General features: G+C 35.1%; 1 protein-coding gene across 1 annotated transcript in view; it reads left to right on the forward strand.

Moving 5' to 3' along the window:
• The window catches only part of cryl1 (crystallin lambda 1), a 34,505-nt gene extending 26,923 nt beyond the window's left edge, over nt 1-7,582 (forward strand). Inside the window, exons 6-7 of the mRNA XM_015378895.1 lie at nt 947-1,053; nt 7,162-7,582. Of these exons, the coding sequence (XP_015234381.1) occupies nt 947-1,053; nt 7,162-7,266 (212 nt within the window). The 3' untranslated portion in view covers nt 7,267-7,582. The remainder of the gene's footprint in view (nt 1-946; nt 1,054-7,161) is intronic.
• Nucleotides 7,583-11,434: the final 3,852 nt, after the last annotated feature.

The raw sequence follows: 11,434 nt of genomic DNA on the forward strand, positions 1-11,434 counted from the left end.
TTTATGGTTGTTCTCCTGCTTGATGGATCATTCAGCCTCTGTCTTTACCATTAGGCAATACTAGGCAGTTGCCCAATGCCCCAAGTTCCCAGGGGCCCCATAAAACTCTGTTAACATGTGTGGTTAATACAACAATTCCATATTTGTGCACATTAATTATGTTTTTGATCAAAAATCTTTCGCCAAAATGCCATCAGAACGCTTATAATAAATGCATCTCAGCTTTGCCTAGGGCCCCATATTTCCTATATCCGTCCCTGCCTTAAAATAAGGTAGTAACAGTAGATATTATGCACTCAAATTGTGTATTTTTTTCATGTCTAAAACAAAAATCTTAATCAGTTGGCAAAAGGTCTTACTTCCTCACATCAAGGGAAAATACACTTTTTCAAGAAAAAAAGACAGATTTAAATTTTTGCAGTTTGGGCTCCTGAGCTGATGATCTCTTGAGTTGTAGCAGAAGCTGGTCTCCTTGGTCTCTGTCATGCTCTGTTCATTGTCTAATGGTTGTTTTTTTTTTTTTTTTTACCTTAACGGCTGAGGCCTTCACAGAACAGCTGGATTCACCCTGAGAATAAATTAAACTCATCCCTGTACATATTCATTAAGGCAATTAGGGCAAAGGGTTAACAGTGCATAGAGGGTGGAACACCAACACAGGCCACATTTTTCATTTTGTCTCAATTACTTGTAACTTTAGCAAACTATAAAAAAAAAAACACAAAGCAATCACAAGTTGTGAATTCTTTAGCATCAGACTCTATATAGCAAACATAGTCCGAACCATGAAACGCCAAAGCCAGTGTCTCTATGTTAACCTGCAGCGAGCTGCTGACACCCTGCTGTCCTGAGCGCCATGTCTGTGTTAAATCTATTAATATAATACATGTGAAAGTCCTCTGGCCCTTGATCTGCTCCTCATTCCCAGCACTGCCCCCTCTTACAGGTTTGGAAGACTACATGAGACGATACGGGGAGGGGATAACCAGGGTCCTGAATTCCTTCGGGCCGGTACCCGACTTCTTCGGGGAGCCAGCCAAGGCCATCATCAAGGTAACTTGAGGTCTAGCTAAGACATATTAGCTCATTAACAGAAACCTGAGTTTAAAATAATACCAGTGTTTGCTTCTTAATGTCAAAATTAATAATTACTTGTGCTTTTCTCTTATATTAACTGATGGCTGATCTTCCTGGTTAATCTTGTTGATGGTTGAAAGTCAGGAGTTCCTGCTTACACATTTTCCAGTCACATGTTTTTTTTACGGGCTGTTTTTTACAGTTGGTCACAGAAGGTCGCTGTGGCTGCCCTGGAGCAGTGATCATTTGAACTACTTATGCAGGAGACAAGCAGTTGCTCTTGTTTGGTGATGATCAGGACAAACTATATGTCCTGTTTGAGGGGACACAGTGGGAGTGTGGGGACTAGTAGAGTTTCTAGAAAATAGTAACAATATTACAGATTACTTTGGAAAACACGTCCTGTGTGATTGTAGGCACATTTTAGCAAACATTTTGTTTCATCATTGTTACAAGTGAAGAACTCGTTTTTTAAAGGGACATTTGTACAAAAAATACAATCCAGGAAAAATTCCCCACAAAATCAAAAGGTTTTGATAAAGTGTCTTTCAAAAAAAATTTTTTCAAACTTTAATTTTGCTAATTTATTACAGACCTTGTGGTTTACAGATCACATTCTCTTCACCTTAAGCCCACTACAAAAAACAGCTACTGCCATATTGACTGATAAAATGTTGTTGCTAATGTCTATGCAGGCAGACCAGTAAAAATGCTTCTTTGCTGCAGGCCCCAGATGTAAAGTAAATGTGATATAAGATAAAAGAATCCACTTCATTGAACTCAGTCTAAAAACTAAAATTGGAAAAAATAAACATAAAAAATATATGAAAACATTGCACAGACATAAAAGTACATGGCATCATGCAATAGGAAAATACTACAGCATTAATAGACATATACTATTTCAGTCTTGATTTAACATCTTGAAATTATATGTAATTAACACCACAATGTCGTCAAAATATGTATATTACATGTACATCATCAATTTAGCACTTTTGGCACACCTGTATTATTGTGCTCCATTTACACATTCATTATGTTGTGATAGATTTGTATAATATGTTATATTACATGATTTTATATATGATTTATAGATATATTTAACAAAAAATTAAATGTTAGAAAACTGACAAGTTACTCTTAAAACCTTAGTTTGATTAAGAAGTTTTTAAAGTTTCATTTTTTAATTTCATTTACAAAATATTTCTTACATTAAGTGTATTTACACTTAATTTGAGTAGGTAAAAGAGATAGTTTGCCAATGGAATTAGATAATATGCTCTTGAAATAAGACAATGCAATCGTGTTTTCTTATTTTAAGTGTACATTTTCTTGATCCATTGGCAAAATGTCTCTTTTACCTCCTCAATCCAAGAACAAATGCACTTATTTTAAGAAAAAATTACTGATCTAGATTTCGATTTTTTTCCAGTGTGCTGAAGCATAGAAACCTCTAAAACCTGCAGGACAGCGGCCCTTCAGGACCGACTTAGGGCATGCCTGTATTAGGGCTATATATTACAAATGTTCTAAAAAAGACCTGCAATCTGCTTCCATTTTAGACTTCTGATTATACTAGTTTGTGTTTTATTCTCTGGCTTTGCATAGTTTTGCATCCTGTCCTCCTTTCTGCCATGATTATGTGATGCCTAAATAAACAAATAAAGGCATCATCATATAGTAACTTAAAATCATTGTTATGTTGATATTTTAAACCAGGGACAAACTGATGACTCAAAACTATTAAACTGTATCTTATGTTAGCAACTAGTCTACTTAGCATTGTTGAGTAAATCTGCTGATAGGTATTTATTCACTAGATTGCTTATAGCCCGTTGGTAGTACGGGGTAGAGTGAAGCCACCGGCCGCCATATTGGTACTCCCTAGTTAGACCGGTCACAATGTACACAATATGTGCGCAACAGCATAGAACAACGATGATGTTTTATTTTCAGGGGGGCTTAAGACTTTTAAAATAAAGATAAATAATCACTTGGACACACATGCTGTTTCATAGCATAAGTAAATTACTCTAAGTTATGATAAAAAAAATAGGCACATCACTTTGCATAGTCATTATGAAGTCAATGAAGTCTATAAATCATTCAATATAACATATTATACAAGTGCATCACAACAAAATGAATGTGTAAATGGAGCACAATAATCCAGTTGTGCCAAAAGTGCTAAATTGATAGTGTACTTGTAATATACATGTATTGATGACATTGTGGTGTTAATTACATATCACATATAATTTCAAGAAGCAGAAGTACATGTCTATTAATGCCATAGTATTTTCCTATTGCATGATGCCATATACTTTTATGCTGTGTCTGTGCATTAGCCTTTAAATCTGACAGATTTATGATACAGCGAAATTTATGAACCAATTTATTAACTCCACAGAGCTTCAGCACATATATTTCAGCACATGACTTTTCACATGAGAAATACAACAAACACTACAAAAACGACAGCGTCATCCACTTCATAAAGTATTACTACATTGACATTTAACAGTTAATTACTCTTTATTTTCTCTACTTTCTATTTTCTAAGGTTAGACACAATGTCAATGCCTAACTCAATTAATATCTTGGAGTCAGTCCGAAATAGCCAGACTAATGTTACGCTACATACTATACCATAGGATACATTCGTGTATATATGGATATTCTTGGTTAGTACATCCACCGACTGTGAAATTACCTGTGAAATGTCTTCCTACAGCCGGCAAATTGCTTGTTTTTGCAACCAAATGCTACACACATAGGCATATTTATGGCACGTCTCCTTGGGAATGGAGATTACCAATATGGTGGCTGGTGGCCTCACTTTTTTCGGGCTATCACCTATCGGGTGAATCAATAGAGATCAGTGGGTAAATCCAAACCTAAGCTCTGAGATTTCCAAAGCCTGGCAATATTTCATCATCGGAATCTAATGGTGTGTTCACACAAACACGTTTTGGGCCTCAATGCATCTGATTCACGTTCAAAGTCTGTTAGGGGAGCGGCGTCAAAAAGTCCAGCAGCATGTCCGAGCATCAGTAGCGGTGCATCCAAGCTTTCTGGTGTTATAACGTTTGATGCTGGAGTTCAGAAATCTAAACTGTTTGGGCAGAAAGACACTGCATGCAAGGAGTTATTGCCTGCATATTTATAAATATAAAGAGGTTCAACGCCAAGGATTTAAAACAAAGAGCTGGGAGAATGGACTGTTTCGTAGAGGGAACAGAGAGCGAGCTCTGGTCATTATTGCTGCACTAAAATATTTTTATAAAAACTTTGGTAAAAAAGTTATTAAACACCCAAATTAACTGAAAATGTTAAAACATGCCCACAAAAAATATTCTGTTGTATTTGCTGGTACTTGCAGGTTCTACCACAAACCTTAAAGACTCTTTATATTCAATTGTAGCTGTAAATTCCCCACAAGCTGGCAGCTGGAGAGAGCTTTTCAGTAGGGATTTCCAGCTCTGTTGGCTAGTGGTACGCTGGAGGTCTGGTGCTCCAAACAAAACTGCATATTTTAGTAGGATCATAATCCTGATGAACTGACTGCACAGATGATGTTTGGATGTGGACTTTCTCTCTTAAAAACGTGTTCAAATTGTTTTTCCAACTCAAAGTGAATAAAGCCAAGCTGCTCTCTAAGCTACAGAACTAGAACAGAGCAGATAAACAACCAGAGTGTCGAAGAAACTTGACCAGCGTTTGACCCAGCGTCCCATTTAAGTTTTTAAGAGTTTTTGACACTCGGATCTCGTTTGTGTGAACGCACCCTTAGAGATCAAGACAAATGACCTCCAAATGACAAATGGCTCCAACCAGCTTATGATGGCCGACCAGCTCCACCAATCAGCAACCTGATTCCACTTTGACATCCTGCCCAATTTGATGATAAAAGATTTCCGTATTTGTCAAACCAGAGCAAGTATAACTTTTCGTTTTAGGGAAGAAAGAGTCGTCATAAAATATAACTTGTTTTTTGTAATCTTAGGACCTTATTCCCCTAATATTATGACTTTATTCTCGTAATGTTTTGACTTCATTCTTGTAATTTTATGATCATTCTCATTGCGACTTTATTTTAGTAATTTTACAACTATATTCTTGTAATGTAACGAGTTTATTCTCGAAATAGAAGAAAAAAAATCTCTAGCCTGGCCCTAATACTCCGTCGTAGAAAAGAAGACAGAAATAGAAGTTTGTTTTTACTAGGGAATGGATCTAACATTTTTTTCCAGGACATTTTGTGGTGTTTCTTGGTAAGATAAAGGTGATAATTAAAACCATTTGAAAAGATTTATTTGTCCTCCCACCATTTAGGTGTTCAAAGATCAGATTACAATTAATTACCATACTCATATTTTTTTCCCTGATAACAATAAAACAACAGTTTAAGTTATTAAAATACCTTGAAAAATGTTGAACCTTCTTCCCACCATAAAAAGCCCCAAAATTGTGTTGATTCAAGCTGTCTATGGTAGAAAATAGATTTGTTAACTTATTGTTTAGAATCGGATATTTCGGACATTTTTTTACAAAAATTCATTTTTACTTTTGACTGACTTTTTACAAAAATAGGTTTTATAGTTTAAAAAAAAAAGTTACATTTACAAAAACAAACCATAAGGTCAAAGAAACATCATTTAACTCAGGAAAAAATGTAAACTAATCAACCGTTTGCAGCAACAAAACATGACCCAACAAACCAATTATGCAAGGTATTTTATATAGAGAGAGAGATAGAGATAGATATACACTGGCTGATCAGACCATTATAACATAAAAGGGGGAAACCAAAGAGTGCAACAGTTTACAAGAAACCACACAAAACAATTATGTTTGTTAGATTACACTACAGGAGAAAAGAAAGTAAATAAAAACATATTAACCTTAAATGAAAATGAAGTTAAACCAAAAACCGAACAGAAAAATTTCCCCTCTCCAGCAGGAGCTGGTGGTTCAGTCCAATTATGCTTGTTCAGGTCATCTGTGTGACGAGCAAAACCTACAAGGATCATGGAGAGTAAGACTGGTGGAAAAAGATTTAATAGTGATCAAACAAAACATGAAAATTAAGAGGATAAAGATACAGAAATTGTCTCTGTTTGTAGTTTTTTTTACTGACAAAACAATTTCATTTAAACTAATCCATCAGGGCTGCAACTAGCGATTATTTTTGCAAATCTATTAATCTGTCAGTTATTTTTTCAATGAATAATCAGATAGCAAACGGCTCCTTAAAGAAGATTTTTTTTTACTAAATTAAACCAGATGAAACTAAAACTTTTCCACCTCAGGGGTTCTGGATAGAGCAGATTGACGGGCAAAAAGTTTTTTTTATCTTTAATTCAATATGTTTATAAATATTTTTTTTCTAATAATTTTTGTATAATTGCTGCTCTACAGTAGGTGAGTTTCTCTGTCAGCTAAATGCATGTGTTAGTGTCTCTAGACTCTAGTTAATGATTAATCAATTACTAAATTGAGTTCCAGTCAGCTTCAACAGATGGCCGTTCACACTAAGCCTGGTTCTTCTGGAGGTTTCTTCCTGTTCAAAGGGAGTTTTTCCTCTCCACTGTCGCTACAAGCATGCTTAGTGTGAGGGATTGGAGTCAATGAATCAACTGGTTTTCCTTAGATAGAAAAATTGGAATCAATGACTATATGATCTGCTGAACTGTGCCTTGAGATGACGTGTGTTGTGAATTGGGGCTATAGAAATAAACTGAATTGAATTAAATTAGTTGACAAATATTTCAATAATCAATTAATGCAATTAGTTGTTTCAGTCCTGTAATCAATACACATTGTAAATGAACATGTTTCACTGCTGTGACTGCAGTGAATAAATCAATGCACCTGCATACTAAAAATAGTTTAGAATATATATTCTACAAAGACGATGGCTGGTTTATTTTTGCTTTCTGTCTACTGTAACCTCCCATGCAGGAAGCCCAGCAGTTAACTTCAGGGGCCTTTGGTTTATAAGTGAATCAAACATGGTCGCCTCTGTTCCTGTCCCTCTATCTGACATCCTTCACCTGTTTCCTCTTCTGCTGTCTCCAGGAGATGTGTGAGCTGATTCCCAGTGACCAGCAGCATCTTTCTGGCAGGAAGGAGAGGAGGGACATGCTCCTCATGCATCTGTCCAAACTGAAGACCGACCACTGAGCTTCAAACGCCCAGGCCAGAGCTAAGGCCACCCAAGGCAGATGGTCAAGATGAAATTCCTGAGAAGCTCTGGAATCTTAAAAAAAAAAAAAAATGAAACTAAAATAATAAGATATCTGAGCATTTTAAATAATTTACTCCAGTCATTCATGGAAATAATCATTTTCTTCACAATAAGAATCAGGGATTTTTTTTCTGTTTTCTCAAATCTGCTTTATATTTTTTTTAACCTGTGTGGCAAACAAATCTCACTTGTTATGACTTGTCCTACTACATGTGAAGAAAAATCAGATGCTGAGAAAAATTTTTTTGATTAATAAAACTATTAAATACGACATGTTGTGCGTTTTCTTTATTTTTAAAGACAGTCTTAGTGTTAAGATGTGACTTAGGTCTTCGGTGCTGGATTAAAAAAAATCAGGAAATGCTTTTCTTGCTTTGATGTTTTGTTCTGCCTCCATGAAGGATTTGGTTTCACAGAAATTCCTTACCAATGTGGAAATCATGGGATTCCATTGTTTGGTTCCAGGAAGTCCGGCACTTATCACCAGCGTTTGAAAATCTACATAAAGACAAACAAACCCCATATATCTTATCGTACCTCCCTAAGAGAAGCCGGCACTAATGCTTGGTTAGCATTGGTGTCGTTCACATGGATTCCCTTATCGGCACATTTGTTCTCTGAAACCAAGCCGAGTCACTTTAGAGTGATACAGGTAATAATATCGATGTAATGCTTATGGGTAAAAACTCATTGTGTCTAAATCACAGTGCATGATCTCAATAAGTGATGCAGTTTTATCTCTTGAGCTGTTTTTTTTAAACTGTTTTTAATGAATCTGTAACTCGTTTGTCCCTACAGGGTTAATGTTTGGGTTAAAGGAAGCAGTTTGCATCTAACAACCAATCGCCTAAAACAAAACTCTTGTTAAAAACATGATGTTTGAATACAAAATATAAACAGAAAAGTTTTTTTGTTGTTTTTTTTTTTTTTGTCTAACATGAAATCAGACCAGAAGTTTTATATTTAAGCCGAGTTACTAACATGTTTTCCTGTTTGCAAATTACCAATATAATGCAACAATTTTTGAATTTCCTTTCTCTAATTCAGGGGTCTTCAACTTTTTCCAGGCCAAGGACTCCCAAACTGATGACAAGATGGAGCGGGGACCCCCTAATTATATATATTGAATGAAATTGTATTGTATCAAAATCCTCCAGTCACTCTATTACAGATGGAGTAATGAAACAAAAGTAATTTCTCCCTGGGATTATTAAAGTATTTCTGATTCTGATTCCTGGTTGATGGGACAGGTGTTGTGAATGAAACGGTGCCCAGCTTGAAAGAGCTCCTGTGTGTTGCTGAATGTTTTCATTGATGCCTGAAAGACATCTTCTGCCTCCATTTATCTGTTTACTACAGTGGGTTGAATTCATGTTAATGTGGATTTAAAGTAGAGTTGCGCCGATGCCATTTTTTGGCCCCGATTCGGATACCCGATAACTGACTGTGCAGTATTTGCTGATGCCATCTGTTTGAAATTGATGTGTGTGTATTTATGAAGAACTGCAAACTACTTGGATGTATAATGATTGATTGCCATCAATTCAATTCAGTTTATTTCTATAGAGCCAATTATCAACACGTCATCTCAATGCACTTAATAGTTCAACCAGATCATACAGTCAAATTGATTCAAAGTTTTCTGTCTAAGGAAAACCAGTTGTTTGTATCGACTCATTGACTCGAGTGCAATCCCTCACACTAAGCATGCTTGTAGCGACAGTGGAGAGAAAAAATTCCCTTCTTCATGGCTTTGTCAAGCTGCTGCCTACCTTTGTGAAGCAGAAAAAAAGACTACTACAAAGTGAATCCAGTAGAACTTTTTATTGTGTACCTGGAATTGGCGACAATAGCTGAATAAACTTTTGGCTTTCAAAATGGTAGCAGTGGCCTATTTGTTGGTACTCGCCAATACCGATACCACCATTTTAGTGCTGGATCGGGGCCCCATCCGATACTGGTATTGGAATCGGTGCTACACAAATTTAAAGACATTTCAATTAGTGGAAAAAATTGCAGAGGGGAATATAATAATCAACCAAAACGTTTGCGACCGCCATGCAGTACCTCCATGGACCGCCTGGGTCTTCCGCTCTAATTCAAAAGTTTAAAATTAAAGCTTCAGTAATTTAAAACAGTTCAGTAAACTTTAAACAGAAACCATGCTTTCCTGTCTGCAGAAACCATGCTTTCCTTTTTCCCCCTTTAAAAAAGGGGGAAAAAGGCCAGATACCAGGAAGGGAAAATTTGATCCCTACCCAATTGGTTCTTTCCTGGTAAAATATCCAAATATATATAACTTAATATATACAACTATATATGACTAAAAAGGTGGAAAACAAATGGCATAATTGTTGGACAGTAGAGAAATTCAACAAACAGAATATTTATAGAGTGATTTACAACTAAATTATTTACTTACTACATAAATCATCAAAAGCAGTAAACTATAACCATACAGTAAAAAATATAATAAAGAGGAAAAGATGTGAGTATTCCCTTAATCATTTTGTTCTCTGGAGTTAAAAGTAAGTGTAAAAAAAAAAGCTTTTAGATGAGATTCAGTTCCTTTAGAGTTCTGGCACATCTTACGAGAAGGAGGCAGCTGAAAAAAGGAGACAAATGAAGCTGACAGTTACTAAATAAAATATAAGAATATGAAGCAAGCTTAAGGCAGAAGTTCACTTAAAATTGAAAAAAAAACTACAACAGAGAAACATCCCAGGAAGTAAAAAATAAAAACACTAGGTATTAATCAAACGGTTTACACACTGTAAACCCATTTAAGCTATTAGAACTAAAAAAAAAAAAAAAAAAAACAGATACATCAAAATTTTTAAGTTGAGAACTGAAAATCACAACTTATCAAAAAATTAATTTTGATATCAAGTCATACTTCTCCGTTTATATTTCAGTTTTATCCCAATAGTTCACTATGCTGAATCAAAACGATTAACTTCTACTGTTTAAAGGTTTTGATTTTAATAAAGTTGTTTCTTTGCCCCTAAATTTCAATACAGAAACTCCACCTTAATTTTTCTGTGGATATCATTTCATCCCACTGTTAAATTTGTCCACATTTAATCCCCTGCGACACACAAACATTTAAAATCATGGTGTTGCATCTTTAGCCACAACCGCTGCAAACTAGTCAACCAATCAGATTTTATAGTAAAAATCGGCGCAGGTACTTCTTTGTTACTGTTTAGTTGTTCTTATTAAATCATGCTTTTTAATACAATAATAATAATTGAGAAAAAACCAAAGAATTAGTTTCAACCACATTAAACCCCTGAGTGTAGGTTTTTTGTTTTGTTTTGTTTTGTTTTTTAGATTAACTAGAGATGGTTAAGTATAGTGAAAAATTTCTTTTTACAAACGGATTGGAAAACTTCAAATAAGAGTGATTGTAGAAATAAACTTCCAGAGCAGGAGAAAAGAACAGCAAACAGTCGTTTCCTATAGTGAAGATTAAGGGCAGTGATGTACAAAACCTTGCTAAGCAGATTAGAAACGGTGTAAATATCAGTCTGTTTGAGAAATACCTGTTCTTGATCAAATATGAAGTTTTCCAAATAATATCATGGTTGTAAAAACTTCTTGGCCCTGAAAGGAGTGAAGATTATGGAGCCTAACGCTGCTGGCAAAAAGGATCTGCGGGAGCGCTTCTATGTTCACCATAGGAGCTCAGCTCAGACCCATAGTTCTGCTGTCAGCTGGTTGTTCAATAAATAATTTTAAATTTATTAAATGTTAATCTCAACCAAAGCTTGACAGGGGCAGTGTACATTAATAAGCATTCCTGCAAATGCAGCAGAATTAGCCAAAAGGCTATTTTTTATCTGTTGGCCCCAGACAGATCTTATAATTGTCTACCTAAAAGCACAAGAAGAAATTAAAAATAAAAATTACAAATATAAAAAGAAATAAAAACAGCTACAACTCTTCAAAACGTGTTTAAAAATACAGAATAAATGTACGCTGGACTACAGATTTTAGGTTAATAAAATAGAATAAAACATTAAAATAAAAATTCTTAAACTATATATATATAAATATATACACATACAGACATACATACACATACATACTTAGACTTAGACA

This window comes from Cyprinodon variegatus, unplaced genomic scaffold, assembly GCF_000732505.1.
Source record: "Cyprinodon variegatus isolate N-32 unplaced genomic scaffold, C_variegatus-1.0 Scaffold181, whole genome shotgun sequence".
Classification (NCBI taxonomy): domain Eukaryota; kingdom Metazoa; phylum Chordata; class Actinopteri; order Cyprinodontiformes; family Cyprinodontidae; genus Cyprinodon; species Cyprinodon variegatus.